This window comes from Podarcis filfolensis, assembly GCF_964270895.1.
Source record: "Podarcis filfolensis genome assembly, chromosome: 2".
NCBI lineage: Eukaryota > Metazoa > Chordata > Lepidosauria > Squamata > Lacertidae > Podarcis > Podarcis filfolensis.
Window position 1 is genome coordinate 113,147,015 of NC_139605.1, and position 26,776 is coordinate 113,173,790.

The window sequence follows — 26,776 nt, forward strand, 5'->3', positions numbered from 1 at the left end:
AATTCCCTTATTACGAATAGGATTCCTCGCAAGAAAAGGGAAAAGTTGACAGGTATGGCACAGCAGGTCTCAGTATCAGTGTGTTTGAAGATCCTACACCCTCAAGCTAGGGCTGCTGATATGCTGCCCATGGGTGCCCTCAAAACATCCTGCCCCTCCCAATTTTTAAAAATAGGGTTTTAAAAATTGATTTAGAGGGTCTAGTTTTTTGCCACCGAGGTCTCTTTCTTTGGCTCTGGGAGCCATCTGGGGCTGACAGGCACTCTTAGCATTGGAAAGGAAGGGCAGGTGGGGCTGGTGCTTTGCTTTACATTGTACCCTGCTGGGATGCTGGATGCTATGATCCTAATACACGACTGTGGCCTGATGGGAAGTCTTGCTCTCACGCTTCGCTCCTGCATATGATGCTGCGCAAACCGTTCTAAGCTGAAACATTCCTAGAATGTTCAGTTCACATTGAGTTCGTACCTGACTTGTTCTTAATGCATAGTTGACCACATCTACGGATGAATGCTATATCAATCACTAGTAAAAGTTTAATAAGGAGGTTTTCATGCCTGCCTAGTCCTGTGCTCCCTTTCCCAGCCTTTAATCTATTGGTGATTAATGCAACCTTTGCTTTGTACTTGTGTTAACCAATCAGCAATAAGCACATATGTGGCAATGCTGTAATATTCAATAAAAGGGACTCCCCGAGACTTGCTCGGGAGATGCCTCCCAGATGACACTCGCTACCTGTCTGTCGTTATTTCAACCCAACAGTACCCGGCCCAACTACCCAGTTTTCCCCATTCGTACTCCTTTTTTTGTAAAGGGAGGATGTGCTGTTGCTTGCTAAGTGTTTGTGGAATTCCTCCTTTTAACTTTGTGGGCACATGATTTTGTAGGGATGCATTGCCCGTGTAGGTGGGTTTGGCTTTTGGGGAGGGGAAGAGTTTATCAGTCTAAAAAGTCTGGAACCCTGCCCTCAAGCCCAGATCCACCCTTCCAGAGGGAGACTTGATTATCCCCTGGAGTTAAGTCACAGGGCAAAACAACTCCCCTTCTGCAGACAGCAGTTTGCCTCCCCATTCTTCTTGCAGCAAGAGGTTCCAAAGTTCTACCATCCCTGCTTCGGCTACTTTAGGTGGAGTGGAGAAGCCTCACCTGTGCCCGACTCAAGAAGAAACAAGACCTGCTCCAGATCCAAGCGACACAGCTCCAGATCACTGCGCTGCAGTTCCAGTCCACTCTTCAAGACCAGGAAGCGAGCACACCTGATAAGAGCAGGCCAAGCACACATTAGAGGGTTCTCAATACTCAATTGAAACCTTTGACCTGCAAATGGCATCAGCCACACGCTGCACCCTATCTCAACATGCTGCTCTCTACCAAAATTTCACAAAAGGCTGTCCTCCGCCCTATGCCCATCACAGCTCTGCACAGATAAGCTCAACAGATTAAAGAGGGCTTCCTGGGTCCACATTTTTGAGAAGGGACTAGGCCAAAACAAGTTCGAGTCTAGGTCTCTAATTCCCACACCTATGAGTTTGTCTGTGCAATGCTATTTTCATTATATATCGGGGTGGAGAACTGCTGACCCTCCCCCCCCTCACTTTCAGGTGCTGTTAGACTCCACCAGACTCAGCCAACATGGCCAATGGTCAGGGATGATAGGGATTTTAGTTCAGAGCCACGGGTTCCCCCTCCTTACCCATTTACATTCCTTACCATCGAATAGACTGAAGCCTCATGGAGATTTTCAGCATTTCCAGGCAGAAAGCTTTTGCTTCATTGACAATCTCGATCTTGCTCAGGAGGGAGACAAAGCTCTCGGAGCAAACAAACATGTCAGCCAGCACCTGCCACTTCTGCACCAAGTTATCACCTGAGTAGGATGGCCCGATTTTTTTGGGGTGGAGAAAGAAACAGTTAAGTTGCCCATGTGTAGGGCATCTTAATTTTACATCCAGGTGCACCATGTTTAAGGCTTTCAAAAGAGATAGCATGCTGAAGTGTGGAACACAGTAACTCCACATACATTAAGATCGGGCAGGCGACATCTGCATTCTTTGGGACCAGTGGCGTAGCGTGGGGGGTGCAGGGGGGGCCGGCCGCACCAGGCGCAACATCTGGGGGTTAGGGTTAGGGGCGCAAATCCACGGGTTAGGGGGCGCAAATTACTTGCCTTGCCCTGGGTGCTGACAACCCACGCTACGCCACTGTTTGGGACCACCTATTCACTGGGCACTTGTCCGAGAACTAGGGAGCAGGAGGCTTCCCACCCCTCAACTGAGCAGTTTAAGGAAGATCCAGCTCACATGAGCCAGAGTGGTATGGGGGCTTGCTCAGTAGGACTGGGGAGGAAAAAGGATCCAATATACATTCCAGACATTGTGATATATCAGCGTATTGTGGTATTAAGCTGCTGGTGTATCACAATCTTGAAAACCAGATATCGCCCAGCCTTAGCGTCTGCCTCATTTGATAATTCTTCACCAAGGTAAACCATACTGTGCACCTCATCTACATTATACAAGCATTCCCTAATTAGCACAATTTATTCTGCAAGCCATGGGGAAAGCCAATTCAGGGCACCTTGCCTCCCAACCACTGAAAGCCTCTTTCTGGGATTTAATTGGGCATTTTGCCCACAGGTTTCTCAAACCTACCTATGCATCCAGAAGAATTGTAAACTTTTTTTTTTAATGTAGCTGAGTATCCAGATGCTGAACTCTGTACCCAACATCAAATATTGCAGCTGCATTTATTCTGGTTGCAAAGTTGCAGGTTTACTTCCCTGCATTTTTTTTTTTAAACCCCATTGCTCAGATGAGTTGAGCTGTTGAAGAGTTTCATTGCTTGAGCATGGCAAAGTAAATGAAATAAGAGAACAAAGTAAAATAAGGAGTAGCAACTGGTGGGCCATTTGCTTGTAACAATCCATAGATTTTATGTGGTTAGGAAGCCATTCCAGTACCAAAGGTCAACCAAGTTCCAAGATTGTGTGCTGAAACATATTTGGTTTATTTTCAGAGGGAGGAATTCAGCATAGCTCTAGGGCTATTGTTCTGTCAGTGCAAATTTTCAGCTTGCCAGATGGAACAATTCCCCCTCTCCCCTCCCCTTGCACTGTTCTAGGGGCTTCTCCTGCCTCCCAAAGGCCAGTTTTGGGGAATGCTGGGGGCGGGGGCGGGGCGGGTGACAGCAGGGAAGCCCCATTGCGCCAACAGAAGCCCTTATGTAGGCTTCCACTAGTGGGACCAGTTAGCTGCTGAATACCACCCAGAATGTATATCTCTGCCTTTCTTTTATGGAATAACTTCAGCATCTTCAACTAGAACAAGTTATAATTTTTAAATCACTAAAACCAGCATATGGACAGTCTAAATTTAGTTAAGCTACTCCACTCATTTTTCCATGACACCTTTTGCACAACTGTCTAGCCCAGCTGCTCCCAAATGCACCAGACTACTTGAAAACTACTTGAAAATAGGCCACTTAATAATTTTTCTGTCTGTTGTCACAACTGTAATGTGCTGTGCTAGATGCTGCATGATTACTTAATCGTATTTTTATTGATTTCCTGCATTGTATCACAATTTGCATTCCATGGAATTCTAAAAAGCTTGTAAAGCACAATCCATAGTGATGGTGCTATATTAGTACTAAAAAACACCAGCTGCTCCCTTTCGAGGGTAGATACGGCATATCGGTTTTATCCAATAGATCCTTGGGCTGAAAAGGAACTAGTAAACAGCAGCAATATTCCACCAGTGGACCACTTCGCCCCAGTTTAGGGTAAGTTTCATGCATACAGGATTTTGAAAAATAGCAAAAATCTTTGCACACTTTCAGAGGATAGCAATAAACATTTTACCGTGATCTACAAACTGATGCTCTGAAGCATCTTTAGCAGGCGTGTCGCTGATAATCAGTGAGAAGCTCAAGAGGATGCTGCGGTAGAGTTTGTGAGCATCACCCAGAGCCGTTTCAGGGGTCCTCCATCCTGCATGAGAGGAGAGAACACACACTGTACGTTACTACTGTGTTCAACAAGCTTTGTAGTTTCAAGGAAACCTTTCCACAAGCAGCCCATATGAAAGGACCTCTGTGCGCTGCCAATATTTGGGAGACGTGTTCAAGGGAACAATACGCAATGCCCACATAGGGATAAGCACGCCTATTAGGCCTCTAACTATTTGGATGCACCGTATTTTTCACTCTATAAGACGCACTTTTTCCCCTTCAAAAATTAAGGGGAAATGTGTGTGCGTCTTATAGAGCGAATGCAGACTCCTTGGCTTCAGCGATAGCAACGTGAAGCCTCCAAAGCGCAGAGGGAGAGCTCCCCCCGCGCTCTGGAGGCTTTGCGTTGCTTTCGCTGAAGCTGCCTGAAGCCCCCGGAGTGCAGCGGGAACTCCCCCCGTGCTCCGGGGGCTTCAGGCAGCTATCCGCAAGCCTTCTGAAGGCTTGCGGATAGCCACCTGAAGCCTGGAGACCGATCCCTCTTGCTTTCCAGGCTTCGCTTCACTGGAGAGGCGCTGCACAATTTTCCCTCTCTGCGCAGCGCCCCTTCAGCGAAGCGGGAGGAGAAATGGAAGGGGCTCCATTTCTCCTGCTGCTTCGCTGAAGGGGCGCTGAGCAGAGAGGGGGAGAATTCCCCCCCTCTGTTCTCCCCCCCTATGGTCCGGTGCGTCCTATGGAGCGAAAAATACGGTAGCTTACAGAACACCTAGTGGTTTCCTAGGGCCGTACATTTTAAGGGGCAACCTGCTTTCTCAGATGAGAAACTCTTGATTAGCTCCCAAAAAATGCAGATGCTCCCTGGAACACAGTACACAATTAAGAGGGAAGCAGATTTTTACTTCCAAGACTATTTACAGGACTAGTGCATGGTGGGAACCTCTTCTACACACAAGGAAGAAACTTCCATGATATATGACACTGTTGGCATGGCTTAAAAACAAGGCTGGGCAACCCAACCTGGTGCTCTCCAAACATTATTGAACTCCCCACTCCTATCAGCCTCAGCCAGCATAATCAATGACCATAGGTGATGGGAGCTGGAATCCAAGAATAACTGGGGGGGGGGGGAGAGGCACAGGTTTGCCATCTCTAGCTTAAACCCTCAATCTTTGCTTGTTGGGTGGAATTTACAACAACCCAAGAACTGCAGGTTACCAACCAACACTGCTGTTCTGCCCCAGAATTTAAAATTGGCTGTTCCCTTTCCACTTGGGAGCGACATGCTGTTCACCTGCTGGGTGAAACCTAACTCTATTATGCTCCTCCCATACATCTGGAACGGAACATCTTCTCTTTGCACTTGAATGTTTGGATACCCTCTCCAGCTCACAAAGCCATTTCCTCCTGGGAGGAGAGGGGGTTGTGGGCTAAACCCTCCACCCACACATGCGGGGGCGGGATCTTGCCCCCGCGTGGACAGGGAATCCCCGGGCGTGCCTTCCACCCCGTCCGCCAATCGGCGGGCCGGGGAGGCAGGGCCTAGCCCATTTAAGGCCAGGCACGCCCGGGGACCACCCTCTTTTCCCTTTCCCAGTTCTCAAAATCTTCCATTCATTTACTATTCACTTATTGACAGGTGAATTGCAAGTATCAGACGAGTACAGATTAGTATCAAGGAGGAGATGCATGGATGCTTCTGCACTCACCTTGAACCCAGAGTTTTTGCCTCAGTGCCAGTGGGAGGGCAGAAGCTGGCAGACCAAGGTAAGCGGCTGTCAACTGGAGAGCACTGGCTCGGAGCAGGTACCAGACCTTAGAAGACCTTTGCAATGCAGGGTTCTGTAAGATTTCTACCAGAAGCATGACACCTTCTTCAATCTGTCCGCAAAGAGAGGGGAGGAAATGATCAGTTGCAAAGAAGACTGTCTTCCACTGTGCACCAACCAGCATTCGATTTATGCTGCAAAAGCTTACGAATCAGAATGCAGATGATTATTGACCCCAGAGAAATTTTCTGAAAGTTTGGAAGTGCCTGCAATTTGACGCCCATGTGTGTATTTCATAGCTGAACCTAGAATATCCCAACCTGATCCAGCATTCTCCTATCCATACTACAGATAATAGGATAAAAACCAACCCACTTGTGGCTAGCAATGATCTACGTTTATAATTAGCCCAGTAGTGGTGGGGCTCCTCAGTTCCTTCCTGCAGAATCCCCGCAGAATCAAAGCTCCAGCCCACAAGTACAAAAAAGTTATCAAGCCTGGATGGATCTTGAACAAATCGAGGCGCAGCCTAACTGTGACAAATGGTTCAGCCCCTTCCAGAATAATTAATCAGTGCAGCCTACTTATGGGCAAAAAGAATCACATATTGGCAGAGGGGCAATCTTGGTTTTTGAATGATTCATCAAAGTATTAGCCATAGCATAATGCAGTAGGCTCCCTTTTAGGGTCCTATGGACCCAAAAGCATCATTCCCATGTGGCTTTCTACTCTCTCCTTCCTGGCACATGTACACCCCAAAATCTTTTTTGCTGAAGATAGTTCTTTTAGTAACCTGGCTTGCTTGCCAGTCTCAGTGCTGTGCAGTGAATGTAAAAGGGCAACCCCCGCGAGGATACCTTGTGGTTTGCTAAGCACAGCTTGCTGCGGAGCACAGCTAGTGTTTGATTGGTCAGCAGGCAAGAGTCATTCTTTCTGTCCACATTTTGCAGGCATGATTCAGCCTCCTTTAAAGTGGTCTGCAAGAGAGTAAAACAGGACAAAAGAATATTAGCACAGCAGTTGTCCACTAGAGTTGAAATAACACGAGTTCATTTGTCCCGTTTATCAGCAGCTGGCCTTAACAGCAGGAAGTAATGAGAAAGCCATCAAGAAATCAGGTCTATGGGGCCTCCAACAGGAATAAGCTTGTCTCCAGATTGTCAGCTTCATGGCTCATACAGTGGTTGTGGTTGTTTAGTCGTCTTAGTTGTGTTCAACTCTCCGTGACCCCATGAACCAGAGCATGCCTTGGAAACTCACTTTCTTCTCAAAGTTTCTCCTTTTTTATGTCCATGGAGTTTTCTTGGCAAAATACTGGAGTGGATTGCCAGTTCCTTCTCCAGGTGGATCACATTTAGTCTAAACTCTCAGCTATGACCGGTCCATCTTGGGTGGCCCTGCATGGCATAGCTCATAGCGTCTTGGAGTTATTCAAGCCCCTTCACCACAACAAGGCAGTGATCCATGAAGGGGCATACAGTGGTACAGTTGCTTAATTGTCTCATTTGCCCTCACTGAGGTTTATTTTAGCTATTTGCTTTCAGGTCCAAGTCAGACTGCTAATTTTGAACTAAGGCCTTGGGCAGTTATCATTCTCTACTCAGCCACTGGGAGACGAGATTGAACTGAGCCCCAACAGCAGAGGTCGGAATAGTTCCCACCACCACAGTTGTCAGATGGCCTCCTGAGGGAGGTTTGCCCATCTCTGCCACTGTTGGCTTTCCATCATGTATCAAAAGCAGTGCATTGGGAAGGACCTCTCAGAGCAATTTGCTATTCAGACATCTCCAACCCTGAAGACCCCAGCAGCATTTTCCTTTCTTTGTTAATGCTTTGAGTTAAAGTGAATTGTTAGTACATCTGGTGATCCTTTTTAGGAGGTGGAAAGGCATAGCATGCCTACATCAAAGCTGTACAGTGGTACCTTGGTAGTCAAACTTGACTTGACTTTCAAACAAATCGGCTCCTGAATGCCGCAAAACCAGAAGTGAGTGTTCTGGTTTGGGAACGTTTTTCGGATGCTGAACATCCAACACGGCTTCTGATTAAGTGCAGGAAGCTCCTGCAGCCAACCGGCAGCCGTGTCTTGGTTTTTGAACTGTTCCGGGAGTCGAACGGACTCCCGGAATGGATTAAATTCAAGAACCAAGGTACCACTGTATTGAGGAAGCATATTCAACTCTCACATTTCCCAGATTGGCAGCCAATAGGGCCCCGGGCCGTAACAAGCTCCATTCTCAGTGGTAGAGCAACTTTAAAGCCCTAAGTTCAACACCCAACATCACTAGTTAGAGAGTTTCAGGTGGGAGGGCTGGGAGAAAGACCTCCAACAGCTGCTGCCAACTGTGCTGGGGTAGATGAAACAGAAAGTCTCCCAGCAATAAGGTGGCCATTTTTTAAAAGGGTATTTGTAACAGTGATACGTATGTAGTGCATGAAACCTAGCAAGCTGCCTTAGGCAGAATCAGATCCAGGTCCAGTACTGTCCACATTGACTGGCAAAGATTCTCCAGGATTTCAGAGAGGGATCTTTCCAGGAGATGCAGGGACTTTTGCAATTCACTACTCTTCATGCTCACCTCCGCGTAACTGGGACATTCCAGATGGAGAAGTAGCTTGGAAATTTGGCACAAGGCATTGGTCTTCCCCACAGAGTCTTCAAGTGCCCCGGAGAGAGCTGTGATGAGGAAATAACTCTCTATGGCCTGTAATGGCTGCATAATAAAAAAGGAAATAAATCTATTTAAATATGTGCAGGGTGGTGGGGACCCAATCCAGTACAGTCGGGGATGGTCAGTTTTGCTATTCAAGGGAACTCTGTGCTCACGAGGACCCGAGCTCTGTAAATAAAAGTTGCCATGACCTAACAGGAAAGCCTTCCTGGGTGCAGAGGAGATCTGCTCAGATGGCATTCAGATACAAAATCTGATTCTAATCAATTAACTCTCCCTTTCCGGTCAAGGGGCAGAGTAGCATTGCTCCATGACTTTTTCCAGAATGTGGAAAGCAGTCAAGTTCATAGAATAACACATCTGGAGACTTGTTACAACTTCTTTCCTTTAGAAAATGAAATTGAGGTACCACCTCAATTTAACACTTTCATTAAATGTTTATAGGTCCATATACAGCCAAACGTTGCTGCCAGCTCTGGTCCACTCACCATGGCAGAACCGGCCATTTGCTGTTGACGCAGCAAAGGGTGGAACCACCCTTTTCAGTTCGAGGGAAACATTATTATTTTATTCCTTGCATTTATATACAGTGGTACCTCGGGTTACAGATGCTTCAGGCTACAGACTCCGCTAACCCAGAAATAGTACCTTGGGTTAAGAACTTTGCTTCAGGATGAGAACAGAAATCGTGCTCCGGTGGCAAGGCGGCAGCAGGAAGCCCCATTAGCTAAAGTGGTACCTCAGGTTAAGAACAGTTTCAGGTTAAGACCTCCGGAACAAATTAAGTTCTTAACCCGAGGTACCACTGTACACTACTCTTTTCCTCCTAGGAGCTCAAGGTGACATACATGGCTCTCCCCTCCCAATTTTATCCTTATAGCATCCCTGTGAGGTAGGTTAGGCTGAGAGATGGCGACTGGCCCATGGTCACCCGCTGAGCTTCATGGCCAAGTGAGGATTTGAACATTAGTCTCCCAGGTCCTGCTCTGACACTCTACCCCCACTGGCTCCCACATTCCCTCACAGGCAACCTTCCAGTGGTCACTTCCCATAGGCATCTTGATCAGCCTCTGTGAGGACTAGACGGGCCACTGGTGTGAACCAGCAGGACTCTTCTTAGGTTCACCAAGAAGCACTAAATATTGCAAGCTCGTCATAAGAGCTTGTGAGCCACTCTTAGTTTCTCGTGCCGTCTCTGCTCCCAGTTCTCGAATCAGAAAGCAAGGCACCTCAGACTGGCAGGGGCAGAGAGGGAGAAGGGCGGGCATAATGGGACTCCTACAGGGGGTGGGAGGGGCTGTTCTCCGGTGCAGCCATCATGCTGCTGCCCCAAGGCTTTTCACAATCAGCCTAAAAGAGAGACAATACAGTGCTTGCATGAGAGCAGGGAAGTGGGGGGAAAGAGGGAGAGGGCCTTTCAGGAAGCTGAAGGAGAACAAAACCCCAGTTATATAGACTTCTTGCCCAAGCAAAGTGCCTGGCTCATTACCTTTCCCATCATTCTGTACAAAGCTGCCATGATGTGTAAGGATGCTGCTGTCTGTTCAACGTTACGTACAGCTGGGATCTTGCCCTTGCAGGAGAGGAGCTGCTTCCACAAGGCAAGGGCATCGTCCAAACACTTTGATTGCACTGAAAAAGAGAGTTTGTGTGTTGGGTGGGGTCAAGAGACTGCAGAGCCAATCACCACCTCGTAGGGAGAGTCAAAACACAGTTCTTTGTGCAGTAACTAGAAACTCAAGCGCATCTCATATCAAGGCTTCTCCTCTGCCCACCTGGAGCTGCTACACTGTTGGGGTTAATAAGCAAGGGTCACATTTCACATGTCCCTTTCTGAGCAATGAAAATTTAAGGTTGCTTTTTGATGGGTCAGAAATATCTATGGTGCCTTTTATAATCCAGTTGGAAATCAACAAACTAGCAAGCTTGGTTAGAGAACACCCACAATCTTATTTTCTCCATTTTCTACCTGATTATCAGCTGATAAATTCACTAGCATGATCGGGCAATACCGCTTACAGAATTACACCCACCTGTCAATCACCTCACATGGCAGCACTTAAGCTAACAGTTCTTAGCACCTAATGCTTGAATCAGATATTCGCACCCAACATCATATGACATCAGGTGACTTGCAGGTGGGCATGGTTTGCCCGAAATGGTGTTGTGGGCCAAATTTAGCAGCCCGGCAGGATGAAAGTTCCCTACACCTGCTTCAAATGTATGTGTGTCTCACCCCACCCTCCCTGCCCAACCAAGTTCCTTACCAGAATCCACAGACAGGTTAAATGCAATGCCAAGATACAGGAACTTGTCATCCTGGAATTTGTTCTCATAGTTTAGATCATTGGTCTCAAAGCCTTCAAGATCTTGTATGCCTTTCTGGCCCCTGGCATGGGCACTCCTGGTCCTCTGCTCTTGCCTGATGCTCTGTATTTGAAAAAGCAACATGGATAAAGACTGGTATGGAAGTAAGAGGACATACTGTCTGTCCCCAGCGGCATAAAATCTCCATCCGTTGTGGAGCAGCTGAGGGCATAACAAACAAAGCCACTACAGTAGTTTCACTGAGCCCAAACCTCATGATGCATCACAATAATTGACACATCACACGATGCATCACAATTCTTCACTAAAGGTTACTTCAGTTTACAACAACCTCCATGCCACTGTAAAAATCCTATCCTACTATACATTACAATTGTAGTGCAGGATACCCTGGAGATGCTGGTTTGTTATGGATGTTTTGCTTGCTACACAGTCAAATACACTTTAACTAGGATTGTATGCAGCAACACAATAGCAGAAAGAATGCAAAATCAAATACAATTTTGTTTTCCTTGACCCTCATCTGAGATTTTAAGAAGATGGGGGAGGTTTCTAGACCTTTTGATTAAAAAAAGTAAGCATTAGGGAAATGCCTGGTGAGATCTGAGAAGCTAGAGGGGTGGGCTTTTTAAGGTTTCTAGTTGTCTGGGATGAGGTTTCAGTGCTTGGAAATAAGGTAAACTGCATATATACTTCTGCAGCAAGGTTAGTAGAAATAATCTGCATGATTTTACACAGACTGTAGCATTTAACTTCTAAAACACAAAATATAAGCAGCTCTGAATTTAGTCGGCAGAGCTCTGTGCTGCTTTGCTTACTGCCACATACCTCACGCATTTTGTCCTCAATTGTGCAGATGTAAAGCCAGAGTAAGGCTTGGGCTTTATCGTCCTGGAGCTGCTCCTCATTCTGGGGAGTCTTTGGCACAGAATCCAACAGCCACAGGGCTTCATGAACAGAGTCCAGGGCAGAGCTACAGAGGAGGAGACAGGGTTTAGCCAATGGTGTCTACCATTCATCAACCATGGAGGCTCTTCTGGACAAATTCTGGGGCATCTTAGCACACAAGTTATTAAATTTAGATCCCACTCTTCTCCCCAAAGGGGCCCGGGGCAGCAAGCTACAAGGGCTAAGCTTTCTTAAAAACAATTTCGGTACAGATGCAGACTGGGAAAGAATTCAACTTAAAAGGCTTGCTGAAGGAGGAAGGGCTTCAGAGAATGCTAAAAAAACATCAGAGATGGCGCCTGTCTGATATTCAAGGGAAAGGAATTCCAAAGGGCAGGTGCCACAACACTAAAGTTCTGATTTCCACAGTGTATGGAATGGGTCTCATAATAAGATGGTACCTGCCGGAGGCCCTCACCTGCAAAGAGCAGCGATCAATTGGGTATATAAGGGGTGAGACAATATTTCTGGTATTTTGGTTCCAAGCTGTAGAAGGTTTCATACACAAGAAACAGCACCTTGAACTTAACCTGATGTCTAATTGACAGCCAGTAGGGTGGAGGAACCTGTGGCTTCCAGATACTGTTAGACTCCAATTCCCATCAGCCCCAGCCAGCCTGGACAATAGTTGGGGATGTTGGGGGCTGAAGTCCAGTAACATTGTGGGGAATCACAGGTTTCCCCATCCCTGCTCTGACCCATAAGAGTGGTGAGGTGTGCGTGTTGAATTGCAGCTATGGGATCAGAGGATAGTGAACTGCTGCTGAGAAAGGAAATTGAGAAGCAGGGGGTTGGACTCTGCACCATTTGTTAAATGCAATTTGTATGTGACATGCTTGTATTTATGACTTGTGAACAGGAGAATGAAGAACATGGAGAATTATAAACACAAGGTCTTCTAGGTTGGGCACATTCATGAGAAGCTACTCTTTTTGCTTTGCAATATAAAAGCAAAAATAAGTCAGCAATATTTAAAGGATGGAGGGAAACCTTAGCAAAGGCCAGAGCAGAATGCCCTGATAAGAGTGCTGCAAAAAAGTAAATTATATCCTTAGAACATAGATGCCTCTCTAGCATAAGGTTTCTTAATTTGCACATCTTGACTTCAAAGTTCTTTCTTGAGTTGTGGCGGAACCCCAAACACTTTTCAGCAAAGGGTGGAGATGGAGGATTAGAGATTAGCTGCTCCTGACTTAGAGGAAGGATGAGAAATTGGACAGAGAAAAGGAAAATAAGAGTTTATAGGAAGCAGGTGGCAGGACCCAGGCAGGACCAATAGCCACAATACAAGGAACAACCTCCTCCTTCCATTTCTAAGGTTGAATTTGCCACACAGATGAATCTTATCAATCGCCACTTCCTTCTCCAAGGGGCATACACCTCAGCTAGGACCCCGAGCACCTATGACAATAGAAGCTCCAGAGAACACTGGCCACTCACCATTCTGTCTGTTCACTGTAGTCATGGTAACACAGAACCTGTGCCAGTTCCACCAGAATCACAGCCCGCTCGTGAACCCAGCCGCTGCCTTCTGAACATATGTCCAGCAGATCGCAGATCACGTTGAAGCGCTCCTGGCCAGTGTCTACCCGCACGGTCTTGTAAGCCTTCAGCTCCTCCAACAATACTTTCATGAGGACCTCCGTATCCAAGCTGTACCCCTCCAGGCCCTCCTTTAGAGTCCTGTGATGAACATGCAGGCAAAACAAGAAGGAAAAATTACAACAGACCCAAAGTAGGGCAACTCCAGATTACACGGTTACAATAACACAGTGTGCCTTTTATTCTCTTTTTGCCAGACGTCTCCAGGGCCAGCTGCACCGTCAGGCAGAGTGATCCGGCTGCCTCAGGCAGCAGAATTGGTGTTGAGGTGTTTGTGCCCAGAGGTCTGCCCCGCATTTCCTAAGCTAGCCTGTTGCCCTCAGGCTGCCCCATCACCTGTGTGTTCCCCCCACCACAGAAGTACATTAATTAATCTGTTTATTTCAGCATATTAGCATTAAGCATTTAGCAGTAAGCAACCAAACCACATAGAAAATGAATTTTATCCATCCTATGTAAATTGTGTGTTCTCCCTCTGCATCCGGCAGGTGTGGAGTTGCTAGAGCCAGTCTGTTGGCCACAGGCCCAAGGTCCCTTGGAGAGCAGCTCAAACGATGCTGCTGCAGTGGTATAGGCCCTATGTTGTCTGCCATTAAAACTTTTCAGAGTAGGTGTACTGCTGCCAGAATGAAGCTCTTTGTTATTTTAAAGAAACTTTAATTTTTAAAATAAAGACAAAATAAAACGTTGAACATATTGATACAAAAGGGGGTGGGAAGAAAATTTAGAATGGTTAAGAGGGGCAGAAAAGGGAAAATAATAGCCTACATTAATTTGTGTGGTGCATCTTTTTTCATCACAATCCCCAAGGCGTGGAGAAATCACTTTATCCTAATCTTCTAAAATATGTCACTCCTCAAACTTCACTGGAACATTGAGGGTCTATGTTCTGTCTCTGTTGTATTGATGTACAGTGTATCAAAGGCTTAGAACAAATAGTACAGAAATGAACCGATTTAGATTCCTCCCTAGTCACTTTTATTTGATATGTGGTAAACACCAGTGTTTATGCCTATTGCCAGGACAGTCTGGCTCTGTACATGGAATAGGGAGATGAAACGTTGTCTTTCATGCATCAGAATGTATTGGGTTGGCCCTGGATACAACTGGGATCTCACAAACAGCAAAGAAACAACACATTGGGCATCCTGCTGTTTATCCCAGCATCATCTAGCCTCAGTCTCTAATTGTGGACCTGTTCCCTATGAACTTACCCAATTGATTTTAAGCTGGTGGCAAAGCTGTGCATAAAAGACCAGCCTCAAGACGCTAGCAAAGTTGGGAAGTTGGTTAACTTGTCTGTACTGAAATTAAAGCCCTGTTTACAAGCACCCTCCAAATGTGTGGTCCGCATGCAGTATTAAGTGGGATTGTGACTAGATCTGTCACACCACACATCATAATGCGCGAGAATCCAGTGTTTGAACCCCATATACGGGCCCAACATTTTGCACCAATTTTGAGTGGCAATTACTGCACAGGTTAGGCCTATACATGTTGGGATTCTACTGCTGCCACCCATGCGAAGTTTTGCGTGGAACTCTGCGGCAGTGAGGTTCCTTCTGCTACCAATAGGAGTCCTTACATTTGGAGATTTCCATGACCAGCATGACAGGTTTGGTGGATTCTGTTAAATACCCTGTGGAACATTTTATGGAAACCCCACAAAGGTCAGAAAACAGCAGACTGAGCATTCCCACTTTATCTGATGTCAGTAACAAAGCATTCTTTTGTTTGTCCTATAGCAGAGATTATAGGAATTTCTATTATAGGAAATGATATATTTTAGAGAAACATGATATTCAAGGCAGTAGATATAAGGATTTGAAACATCACAGAAGGAAGGATGGGAAGTCAAAATGCTACGGGAATACTGTATGGAAACTGAATTGAAATGTTTATAAACTGTATAAAAATCAATTAAAAATTATGACCAAAAAAAAAAAAATGGAATTGCATGAGCCGTTGTTTTTCTGGGTCTATTTTGGACTGCAAGTGCCTTCACGTACAGCCCTGTCATAGCTGTTTTGGCAAGCACCATGTGCTTAGATGAATACAGTGGTACCTCGGGTTACAGACGCTTCAGGTTACAGACTCCGCTAACCCAGAAATAGTACCTCGGGTTAAGAACTTTGCTTCAGGATGAGAACAGAAATCAGGCTCCGGCAGTGCAGCAGCAGCAGGAGGCCCCATTAGCTAAAGTGGTGCTTCAGGTTAAGAACAGTTACAGGTTAAGAACGGACCTCCAGAATGAATTAAGTTCTTAACCCGAGGTACCACTGTATATACATTTAATATACACAGATTTTATTGCTTAATAGAGTCTTGACTGTTGCTTAAGGGAAGACCTAAGTGTCAGTGGGTATACCAGCCTCATTTCCTATGTTCTTTCTTTAGTGCTAGGATGTGACTTGAGGTAAAACTCTCCAGTTCCTTCAGAACCAGCGGTGTCCCTTTCCCGGCAAAGAAGATATAAGCTGGAACATCTTTATGTATGTGAGGGGTGGCGGGGAAGATCCATGCCACAAAGAGCAGGAATTGTACTCCTCTTTTAGTAGTCTTATCTGCTGTGATTATCTTCAGAAGCTCGAATAAAACAGAAATCAGGTTTTAAACTGATGTATGTAAGTCAACGGACCGCGGGTAGCGCTGTGGGTTAAACCACAGAGCCTAGGACTTGCTGATCAGAAGGTCAGCAGTTCGAATCCCCACGACGGGGTGAGCTCCCGTTGCTCGGTCCCTGCTCCTGCCCACCTAGCAGTTCGAAAGCATGTCAAAGTGCAAGTACGGTAGATAAATAGGTACCGCTCCAGCGGGAAGGTAAACGGTGTTTCCGTGCACTGCTCTGGTTTGCCAGAAGTGGCTTAGTCATGCAGGCCACATGACCCGGAAGCTGTACGCCGGCTCCCTCAGCCAGCAAAGCAAGATGAGCGCCGCAACCCCAGAGTCGGTCACGGCTGGACCTAATGGTCAGGGGTCCCTTTATGTAAGTTAACTTGAGCACTGTTTCAACAGTGGAAGGACAGGATGCATATTTCCCAAAAGCTACACATATGCAGCAAGACAAATACAAAAGTTTCCACCCAAACTGCCAGTTTCAAGTTCTGACAGGGCAAACCTCAATCCCCCATTTTAAGAGTAATACACAATCTCTTGGTTCCATTCTTACTTCAGTCTCAGGTCATCAGATTTGCTGGCATCAATTTTGACTTTGACCCAGGCGGAGATTGGCTCTGCCATCTGTCCTGTTATCCTGCTGCCCTGAACAGCCAGCCAGAGTACCACAGCCTGGAGAGCCTCCTCTAACAAGCCCAGTTTCCTGTAATTCTCCACTTGAAGCTTAAAGCAATTGTGTAGCTGTGAAGAGAAAGAAAAGCATTCAAGTGGCATGCAGTGGAGACTCGTCTTCCTTCCTGAAGAGAAGAAAGGAAAGCCTTTCTAGTTCAGGTTCTCATTAGCTGGAGCAATGAGACCCAAACTTGGGTCTCCAGCTGTTTTCAGACTACAATTCCTATCACCCCTGACCACTGGTCTTGCTTGGGATGATGGGAGTTGTTGTCCAAAAACAGCTGGAGACCCAAGTTTGGGAAAAGCTGAGCTACAGCAAGAACTGCTCAACTACAGCCTATGCCTTAAAACTGTCCAACTATGCCAACTAGCTTGATTATGTCTTCTAACTGACCAACTCCCCAGATGTCATGCTAAACCGCCCCCCCCATCCAGTTACCAAAAAATCCTGGCAACTCATTAAAGGTTACTGCACTTCTATTTGGCTCTTTTGTCAAAAAGCTCCTGGCTTTATTCATGGGTTATACGTGGTAATGAAGCCTCCTCCAGTGATAGGTTGAACTGCCCTGATGTCACAGATTGTCTGCTCTCAAACTTCTGGATGCCACTGCTAGAAAATCCAAGATGTGACTTGGGAGGGTGGGGGAGAGATAGGGAGGAGCAAAAGCCTACAGAAGGTGCAGGTAGGGGTGTAAGACAACAGTAGGCCCAAGACAGAAGGGTTGGAACATCACACGGCCCACAGAAAAGAGCTGAAAAACAGAGGAGGCAAGTAGGAGGGCTGCAATGAAACATACTGGTTTTGAGTCAGCCAGCCAAATCATTAGTTGCAGGCCTCTGAGTACCATTTTAATCCTAGCACCTATGAACAGGTTGGAGAATATGATGCCCTCCATATACCACTGGACTCCAACTCCCATCAGCCCCAGCCAGCACAGCCTGGTATGATGGGAATTGCACTACACAAAGTTTGGAGGATGCCATCATGTTGGCTACCCCTGAGTTAAGTCAAAGCAACAATCCTACACATTTTATAAGTAAGCTCCTTTGAGCTCAGATGACCTAGCTTTTCAAAGTAATTAAACACAGAGTTAAACTTTAAGAGTGATTTGTCCGAGAACCTCCATCCCTCAATCCTGGGGATGTGAACCCAGGGCCAAGCTCATTATTATTCCAATCACACTATGCTAAATTGAACTCAGTACTTCTTCAAACAAAATGAGTCTATCCAGAGCTCAGGGAAAACAGCAACCTGCAGGTGCATGTTCTGTAGTTCACGGAATTTCGCCCGTGTGCCTCCTCCACGCCAGCTTAGCACGCTACAAGCAACACTTTTCGTTACCTTTTCGGTAGGCAAATCTGAACAACTGACAATCTCCTCCTTCGCCAAGCGTCTGCAGAAAAGCTCCACGAAAGAGTTAGACTCCGCATACATCTTATGATAGTAGAAGTTATATGCCAGCCGCGATATACAGTATGCTGTTAGAAGAAGAAAACCGATCTTAAAAGCCACCTTCAATGGGTATTAAAGCCTACTTGTGCCAGAAAACTACAAAACTGATTACTGGTTCATCTCCCGAAGGAGAAATCCAATTGACCCAACTGATGCTGTAAGGCCCAGGATACTTCCACTAGGAAGCTCCTTATAACAGTATTGTTTACACTGACTGGCAGCAGCTGTCTAGGATTTTCAGATTAGTGTCTCTCCCAGCCCTACCTAGAGATGCCAGGGATTGAGACTGGAATGCTTTACCCCTGAGCTACAGCTCTTCCCCTTAGTCCAAAACTTGCCCATTCAAACTGTTATGTACTGAGTTGAATAGGATCCAGAATGCAGCAGTCTGATTGGTCCTAGAACAATAGGATCCAGAATGCAGCAGTCTGATTGGTCCTAGAACAATAGGATTCAGAATGCAGCAGTATGATTGGTCCTAGAACAATGCAGCAGTATGATTGGTCCGCAGGAGCCACCCAATCCAGCTCCAGGTGGAAGTGAATCCACAACCTGATTGGCCTACAGGAGAATCCCAGAATTAGCCAATCACATGCAGCCCATTGTGTAAATAATGTATATAAAGCAGACATTCCGGGGGAACTTCCATTCCTCCTCACCACTATGAGCTGAATAAAGAGCATGAAATCCACTCTCGACTCCGAGTATATTTCACAAACTTTGTTCTGAAAAGGTAATGAGCTTAAAGAAGCCATAGTTGTTTACCATCATGATTTCGGGTTGCTGATAAAATTTTAACTAGCACAATATTTTCAATTAAGCCAAGGGCAGAAGGACCATTATAGACAAAACTCTGCACAAAATCAAGACGCAGGTGAAGGTCTCTTCTTAAACAAGCTCTTTCTCAGAGTCAGTAGCAACAGCAATTTGGTTTTTCCCTTTACACACCTTCAGTGGCTCATTACCCCTCTGTTAATCAGGATTGCACACAACTCAGATGCTGAGATAATTCTAGCAGAACCTCTTAACGCTCACACCTCTGGCGGGGGCTGAGGAGCCCCTTGCTTGTGCCTCAGGAGAAAGAACCAAGAAAAAGGACCCTTGGGATACATGGGGCCCTCAGTTACCAATCCCAATCCCATCTAGTTATCTCCCGCTTGGACTACTGCAATGCGCTCTACGTGGGGCTACCTTTGAAGGTGACCCGGAAACTACAATTAATCCAGAATGTGCCAGCTAGACTGGTGACTGGGACTGGCCGCCGGGACCACATCACACCGGTCCTGAGAGATCTGCATTGGCTCCCAGTACGTTTCCGAGCACAATTCAAAGTGTTGGTGCTGACCTTTAAAGCCCTAAATGGCCTCGGTCCAGTATACCCGAAGGAGCGTCTCCACCCCCATCGCTCAGCCCGGACACTGAGATCCAGCGCTGAGGGCCTTCTGGTGGTTCCCTCATTGCGAGAAGTGAGGTTGCAGGGAACCAGGCAGAGGGCCTTCTCGGTAGTGGCGCCCGCCCTGTGAAACACCCTCCCTTCAGATGTGAAGGAAATACGCAGCTATCCTATCTTTAAAAGACATCTGAAGGCAGCCCTATTCAGGGAAGTTTTTAATATTTAATGCTGCACTGTTGTTAACATTTGATTGGGAGCCGCCCAAAGTGGCTGGGGAAACTCAGCCAGATGGGCGGGGTATAAATAATAAATTAATAATAATAATAATAATAATAATAATAATAATAATAATAATATCATCATCATCATCCATCAGAATTTTAGCAAGTGACCAAGTTCTCCAGCAAGTTCAGCTTGCCAAAGGCAATCTACCCACCCACACACCTATTAAAGAGAGAAAGGTGGACACCTCAGAGACTGAGATGCCAAAAATGAAGAGTGCATTCTTCATTCTTCCTTAATATGGCCCCCAACTGATCTGTACACAGCAGCATCTATCCCATCTTCAGACTCAGACAGCTGGAGAAAGACAGCTGTTCGTCTTGGAAACCAACCTGAGAAATCCAGGTACTCAGCCTGCTCTTTCTTGGGAAGTCCTACTAGCATATCCAACATCCAGGTGACAACCTTCTGAAGATACACCAGTAACTCTGGCAGTGCTGCAGATTCCGGCCCCTGTGTGGAAATCCAAACATTTTAGGAATTAAAACAGGAGGGGGAACTTCAAGACTCAAAGCAACAGGACACCACAGGGCATCTGCAACAGGTAGTACTTGATCAAGTTCAATGGTCAAAGTACCTAGGGTCAGTTAGGAAAACTATGCTGCACCTGATATGGTATGATTGTGGAATTGTGGGTGTGCTGCAGTCTCCTCCCCCTTTTTTCTTTTTTTAAATAAAGTATTATTACTAGAAATATAATGATACAAGAATAGAAAAGAGCATAGAAAAGCATAAAAGGTTAAGAGAGTATGAAAGTGAAGAAAAAACTGCAAGAAAACACAGTTAAAAGTTTTACATTTCAAAATAATTAACTTCACTATTTCTCAAATACTTAATATATGCTTAATAAATGTATTGCTCCTCTGAACACTTTACAGACACTGCCTGCTTCATCGTCTTGATACGGCATGACACTCTCAGAGAAGCATGAATTCAGTCTCTGTCCCCAAAATTCCTTATTTTCTTTTAATATAATTCACTATCCAAGGCTTCTTTAAACTCCTCCTGCATTTTCATCACTGTTAATTGTATTAATTCAAACTTCTAATCAATTCATTTTCAAGATATTATCTTTCCAGTACCTAGCATGCAATGTTCTTTTTAAGTATAGGGTGATTCTATAGTTACCTGCAGCCATTGACACACCACAGTATTTTGCATATAAATTAATCTTAATTACTTTCTGGCCCAAGACTTCAGCCTTCATTTTGCATGCCTTCCAGTCACAAGTACTTGTGTCTACTTTATTCTTCCTGTGCATCAACTCATTATCTAAGCAATTTGGAACTTACACACATTTGTTTGCATGATTAGGATAAGCTAGCAATTTCCCATCATCTTTCAATGTGCCTGTCAATTATATTTTGATTTGCAGATCTTTACAGAATTAAAAGTTCCTCATTCAAGGCATAAGATAGCCACATCACATCCTATTGGTTTTTTAACAAGATATGCTCACTTTGATGTGTGCATTCTTGGTAGGAGAAGAGGCTTGTGCCACACATTGCACAGTCAAGTTGAGGCATTATATTTCTGCCCTTCAGAGGTCAGCTTCCACGTTCACAGCTAAAAAGAAATCACACTTTTCTCTTATTTATGAAACATGGGCGTTCTGTTGATGTGAAAGGAACCGTGTCAGTATCTTGTCTTTACAGTCGTGCCTCAGAAGTCGAACAGAATCCGTTCCAGAAGTCCATTCGACTTCCAAAGCACGGCTTCTGATTGGCTGGTGGAAGCTCCTGCAGCCAATCGGAAGCCGTGGAAGCCCTGTTGAATGTTTCGCTTCTGAAAGAATGTTCGAAAACCGGAACACTCACTTCTGGTTTTTGATCGTTCGGGAGCTGGAACATTCAACTCCCAAGGCGTTCAGGAGCTGAGGTACGACTGTGTAGGAATTGGGTAGGTGATAAAAGTGAGCTTTTCCTTGTTTGATCAAAGTTCCATTTAGCCCAGAACTGTCTTCTTCAGAGATGGAGAATCTGTGGCTCTCCAGATGTTGTTGGACTACAACTCCCATCAACCTCAGCCAGCATGGTCAATGCTCAGGAATGATGGGTGTTCCAGTCTAGCAGTGTTTGGAAGATCACAGGTTCTTCATCCCTGGTCTACTCTGACAAGGAGCAGCAATTCAACAAATCTCCAGGCAAATGTCTTTCACAGTCCTGCTACCAGACATTTGGACAGAAGACCAAAAGCTCCCCAACTAAGGCAGCAAACAACTTAAAGAGACTAAGACCTGTTTATCCTGCCCAAGGAAGACAACCTCAGTCTTACTTCCACAAACTGAATGTTTTTGTCCATTCAAGACAGACTTACCTGCAGAGTCTGTAGAGTATCAGATACCAAAGTCGTGTATATCTGGAAGTAGTGGTACAGTTGCTTCTTCAGAGTTTGCTGCTGTCTCATGTTCTCCGGCAGAACCTTATAGAAGACAAAGACGACAGAAAGTTTTTGGAACAATTCCAGGTCAAACCTGTATAAGATTACTCACAAAACCTTTACTGCGCTGAAAGCCCTCCTAAAAATCCCATTAAAACAAAAACAGTAGCACTCTAGTGTCAGCAGAGGAACTGGCCTATTTTAATTTGAGACAGGAAAAATACCATTTATTAATCTACCTACTACCATTGGCAAAGTCTTTTCACACTTCAATGTAAAATGCAATAGATGAGAACTTGGAAAACATATTTCTGAGATGTAACGCTAACATTTGCATTCTAAAAATCTGATTGTGCCCCCTCTTCTCTCTCACACACACCAACTATATAAAAGGCTGTACTTTGAAAATCAACTTTCTAGATCTCACAATAGCAGAGCAAAGGTATTTATCCTACCTACCCCCTCCCACCTCCTCTTGCCCACACAGGTTAAACCAGGGATTGTCAACCTGGTCCCTACTAGTGGGGCGTTTCAGGATTCTAGGTGGGCGGTAGGGGGTTCTACGGCACAAGCTGAATCCTCCTTCCATCAAGCACTGGTGGGCGGTAAGGGAATTTTACCATCAAGAAAAATGCATTAGTGGGCGGTAGGTATAAAAAGGTTGACTACCCCAGGCTAAACCAATGGAATAAAACATGTTTTGAAAGCCTTAAGTGTTCGTTGAACCACATTCATTGAATCTCTGCATAGTCTGCATCTTCCCCTCCCCAAATCCAGGATAAAACCCGATTGTTTACATCTCAGCCACGCACTACTGCTCTCACAAAGACATCCAGGACTGTATGAAAGTATAGGCAGGGAAAGCTTTACTCACTAAACTCATCAGCTTCTGGAGTAATGTGACGTAACTTTCCATGAAGGCAGAGATCCCCAGAATATCATGCAGGTTAAAGAGGCCCTGTTTGCTGTTCTTTGCAAGTCCAGAGAAAGGGGTTACGAGCAACTGGCAGCTTTCAGTCAGCACTCTAAGCAGGGGCTCTTGAGCATCTGGTGAGGAGTTTAGAGCCTGAGTAGCTTGAATGAAGAAGGGCTCTACTGAACCCTCAGCCTGCACCAACACTTTGTTCAGCTCAATTCCAGCAGAGAGTACGTCTAAAGCCACACTAAAGAAACTGCCCTCATTGCTGGACTTTCTCAAGTAGCCTCTGAATTGCTGGAGAACTTCATCGCTCTCTTTGAAGCAGCCACTTTTGCAGAGGTAACGGCACCTCAGCACAGTGAGCTCTAAGATGCAGAGACAGTCCTGGAAGGCCAAATGCGCATCCACACCCCTCTTTTCCAGAAGGGCAGCAACCAACTGTTGGAATAACTCTGCACTGAGAAAATGGGCCTCTTCCTTTCCCAGCGGACTCCGCTGGGCCTCAAATGTCACAGCTGCAATGCAGGCATGCCGGGCCACGTTGGAGGTGAAGTACGGGGCCTCCTGAAGCGAGAGGTTGCCGGCATCGTTCTCCAGAAGCATCAAGAAGCGTACAGCTTGCAGATGGGTAGAGAGCACAGCCCTGAACTCTGCCAGAGTCTTGTCCAGTTTAGCCCTGCCGTCCGCACTCTTCCACAGCACACCAAAGGTGCTTTTGGCAACAGCCGCATAGTCATCAGCAGGCACCTGGGGAGGCTGGTACTTCAAGAGTTCCCCATAGAGGAGATCAGCAAACCTTAGGGAAGAATCATAGGAGCCCTGAGCAGCCATACCCCTCAGCAAATGGAACAGCAACTTTTCCAAGTAGAGGGGAATATACTGGAGCCTTGCTGTAGTGTAGCCGCCATAGGCTGCCTCGGCTAGGGCCTGGAGACTTTCCAAGTGAGCAGGGCAGTCCAAACCTTCACCAAGCCTGTGGATGCAAGCTCGTAGGATTCTATCACATGCTGTGACCTGTTTGGAGGCTTGGCATGGGCAGTCTGCAATTTTGGGTTCCCCCTCAAGGCATTCCTGAAATTGAGAGGAGACTTTTAATATCATGGTTAGAGCATCTCACCATTTTTTAAGGTTGACTAAGCCCCTACTGGAGGCAATGTAACTATGTGTACCAAGAATGGGGAACTTTATGGCCCTCCAGATGTTTCTGAACTTCAACCACCATTAGTCCCAACCAGCATGGTCAGGGATGTTGGGAGCTGGAGTCTCACAACAACATATGGATGGCCACAGGTTCTCCATCACTGATTTATACAAACAGAAAAGCATGCATCCGGAGTCCTTTTGGGCATTGTGAGATTTGGCGTTTCTTTTCCCAGCACAGCCCTACGTTCAACACAGGAAGGCTGTTAGACCACCAGGAACCATATCAGCTAAAAAACTGCTGGGTCAACTTAAGTAATGGACAGTTAAAGGTCTCCAAAACACTCACAAGCTATTTATCCCCCAAAAACTGGTATTCATATTCAGATATACTGTGTCTAATTCTCGGGATTCCATTTACCCACCATGGCGAACAATAGCCATATAACCGTCTTTCAAAAGCCATTCCTTATCAACACATCTAGCAGCATTACCTTCAACTCAGACAACAAAGTCAGTGTTTCTTGGGAAGTGCTGGTCCGCGCCACAAAATCCACGTCTTTGAGGAACTTCATCTCGCATCCTGCAGAAAGTAAGAAAACAAATAAAATTACCAGCCCATACGCAGAGCTGAGCTGTCTCTCTCTCTCTCATTTAGTCTGGTCCTATATCCCTCATCCCTACCTTGTTACAGTACAAAATCATTACAGTGTCACAGAATTGAAGGGACCCTGAGGCTCATCTAGTCCAACCCCTTGCAATGCAAGAATCTTTGCGTCACATCTCCTATCTTGGTGCTAAAACAGCAATAATTTACACCAGAAAAAATGGGCTGCTACTGGTGGCGACAGTGTGTTGGCATAGAAAGCCATAAAATAGGGAGTCCCAACTAAACCAGAGCTTACTGAGCTCAAGAAAGGCTTCCATATCTGGACTGCTATATCTGGACACACAAACACCCCTTGAGTCTCTCACTGTTGCTTGCATGCCAATTCCTCTCACTACATATGGAGCATAAGAAGAGCCTGGCTGCTAGGTCATTTAAAAGAGGTAATTGATTGGGTAGCTAAGCCACTTTTCATTCAAATGAACTTCAAAGCAGTTTACGAACAATAAAAAAGAACAAACAGCAATAAATTAATAAATGACAACAACATAGCAGAATGTAATAGAACATCACAAACACAACTCATATAAAGCAACTGACAATCAATTAAACCATCTACAAAACGCTATTAACGAAGCAGCAATAAAGAAAACAGGCTAAACCTCACAATTGCATTGGAAGCTGTGTTATATGCTTAACGAATCAAGACGGCATTTATAGTCTATTGGGGGCAGGGAAGGACGCCTTGAAGTGCACCTTTTACCTCAATGCAACCCCTGCGCTTCAAGCCACCAAACTCCCCCCAAGCCCGCCAGTACCTAAACCGAATTCCGCTCTAAGGGGCGTTCACACTGGCTCCAAAAAAACACCCCACAACCCTCGTCCCAGGCTGGGCTCCGACTCCGCCACCTTTCGGGATAGAAAACCGGTTCGGTTTTTATATATAGTCTATATATTCTCTGCCACTATAAGAAAAGACTCGGCTAGGATTCGGATTGCGCCGTGTAGACGCACCCCTCCCCCCCACACACACTCCCAGTATATTACCCCCAGTCTCCCGACGACCCCTTGAAGTCGGCGGGGCCGCTTCCCTAACCGGCAGCCGCGCGAGGCAAACAAGCGAGGAAGCCCGCAAGCGGAACCGCGCCCCGCGCGCTCCCCGTTCAAATCGGCGCCCGCGGCCAATCAACGTCGCCGCCTTGCAAGCCCCGCCTTTCCCGGGTTGCGCTTCCCCGCTGCGGAAACAGCGTAGCGCCTCGTGGGATTTGCTCCGGCTGCCCTACCTCCGGAATGCGTTGCCGCTTTGCATAGGATCGCGTGTGTTATTGCTGCGGCCGATGATGGGCTACGGCGGACCTGTCGTCCATGGGTTTGAACTTCCGAGAGGAGAGTCCGACTAAACTTTCTGATAGGAAGAGTGGAACGGTGGAGGTTTTAAAGCAGAGGTTGGATGGGTGGCCATCTGTCACGTTTGCTTTAATTGAGATTTATGCATCTCAGGGGTTGGACTAGATGACTCTTGGGGCCCCTTCCAACTCTTCAGTTCTCTGATTTCCTTCCGCACGTGAAGGGGATCGGATCCTCGGCTCACCGTTCTTGCAGAAAGCTGGCGAAGTGGGTCTTGGGTTTTGATGTATTTTTAATCCTTGTTGGAAGCCGCCCAGTGTGGCTGGGGAAACCCAGCCATATGGGCGGGGTACAAATAATAAATTATTATTATTATTTTGCTCGGTGTTGCAGGTTTTTGTTACTTTCGCGTGCATTTATTGGGAGGGGAGGACATGGGCGTAGCCAGGATTTTTGTTAGGGAGGGCAGGCTTTTGTTGGGGGGGGGCAAAACCTCAGATTTGTATTGATTTTGATAGATTGGGGACAGCTGCCCACCTGCCCCCTCGGCTACGCCCATTGAGGAGGAGGAGACTGTTTTTTTTCACAGGGGAAATAGGACTGGACGTGCTCTTCTGGTGAACCGGCCGCCTCTCGCTTATGCATCCTGAGCCATTATTTACCCAGGAGTAAGCCGCCCTGATTTTAAGGCGTCTTACTCCCAA

The 26,776-nt window shown here is 46.1% G+C and overlaps 1 protein-coding gene and 1 long non-coding RNA gene across 4 annotated transcripts in view; one reads left to right on the forward strand and one right to left on the reverse strand.

The window, feature by feature from the left end:
* Positions 1 to 25,962, reverse strand: part of ESPL1 (extra spindle pole bodies like 1, separase) — a 42,967-nt gene extending 17,005 nt beyond the window's left edge. The window contains exons 1-17 of one of the 3 annotated variants that reach the window (XM_083599153.1): positions 25,773 to 25,962; positions 24,613 to 24,701; positions 22,934 to 24,049; positions 21,997 to 22,101; positions 20,013 to 20,133; positions 17,895 to 18,031; positions 16,434 to 16,621; positions 13,103 to 13,345; positions 11,543 to 11,687; positions 10,654 to 10,816; positions 9,876 to 10,018; positions 8,294 to 8,428; positions 6,572 to 6,691; positions 5,655 to 5,826; positions 3,860 to 3,988; positions 1,711 to 1,867; positions 1,147 to 1,256 (exon numbers count right to left, since the gene is read on the reverse strand). In XM_083599153.1, the coding sequence (XP_083455279.1) occupies positions 1,147 to 1,256; positions 1,711 to 1,867; positions 3,860 to 3,988; positions 5,655 to 5,826; positions 6,572 to 6,691; positions 8,294 to 8,428; positions 9,876 to 10,018; positions 10,654 to 10,816; positions 11,543 to 11,687; positions 13,103 to 13,345; positions 16,434 to 16,621; positions 17,895 to 18,031; positions 20,013 to 20,133; positions 21,997 to 22,101; positions 22,934 to 24,049; positions 24,613 to 24,693 (3,265 nt within the window). In that variant the 5' untranslated portion in view covers positions 24,694 to 24,701; positions 25,773 to 25,962. Of the gene's footprint in view, positions 1 to 1,146; positions 1,257 to 1,710; positions 1,868 to 3,859; positions 3,989 to 5,654; positions 5,827 to 6,571; positions 6,692 to 8,293; positions 8,429 to 9,875; positions 10,019 to 10,653; positions 10,817 to 11,542; positions 11,688 to 13,102; positions 13,346 to 16,433; positions 16,622 to 17,894; positions 18,032 to 20,012; positions 20,134 to 21,996; positions 22,102 to 22,933; positions 24,050 to 24,612; positions 24,702 to 25,543; positions 25,742 to 25,772 lie in introns of those variants that run through there. The other 2 variants (XM_083599155.1, XM_083599154.1) reach the window with 2 other exon arrangements.
* LOC310755997 lies at positions 13,173 to 15,879 on the forward strand. Its single transcript, XR_014544624.1, has 2 exons — positions 13,173 to 13,263; positions 15,662 to 15,879. It is a non-coding gene; the product is annotated as an uncharacterized lncRNA (long non-coding RNA).
* Positions 25,963 to 26,776: the final 814 nt, after the last annotated feature.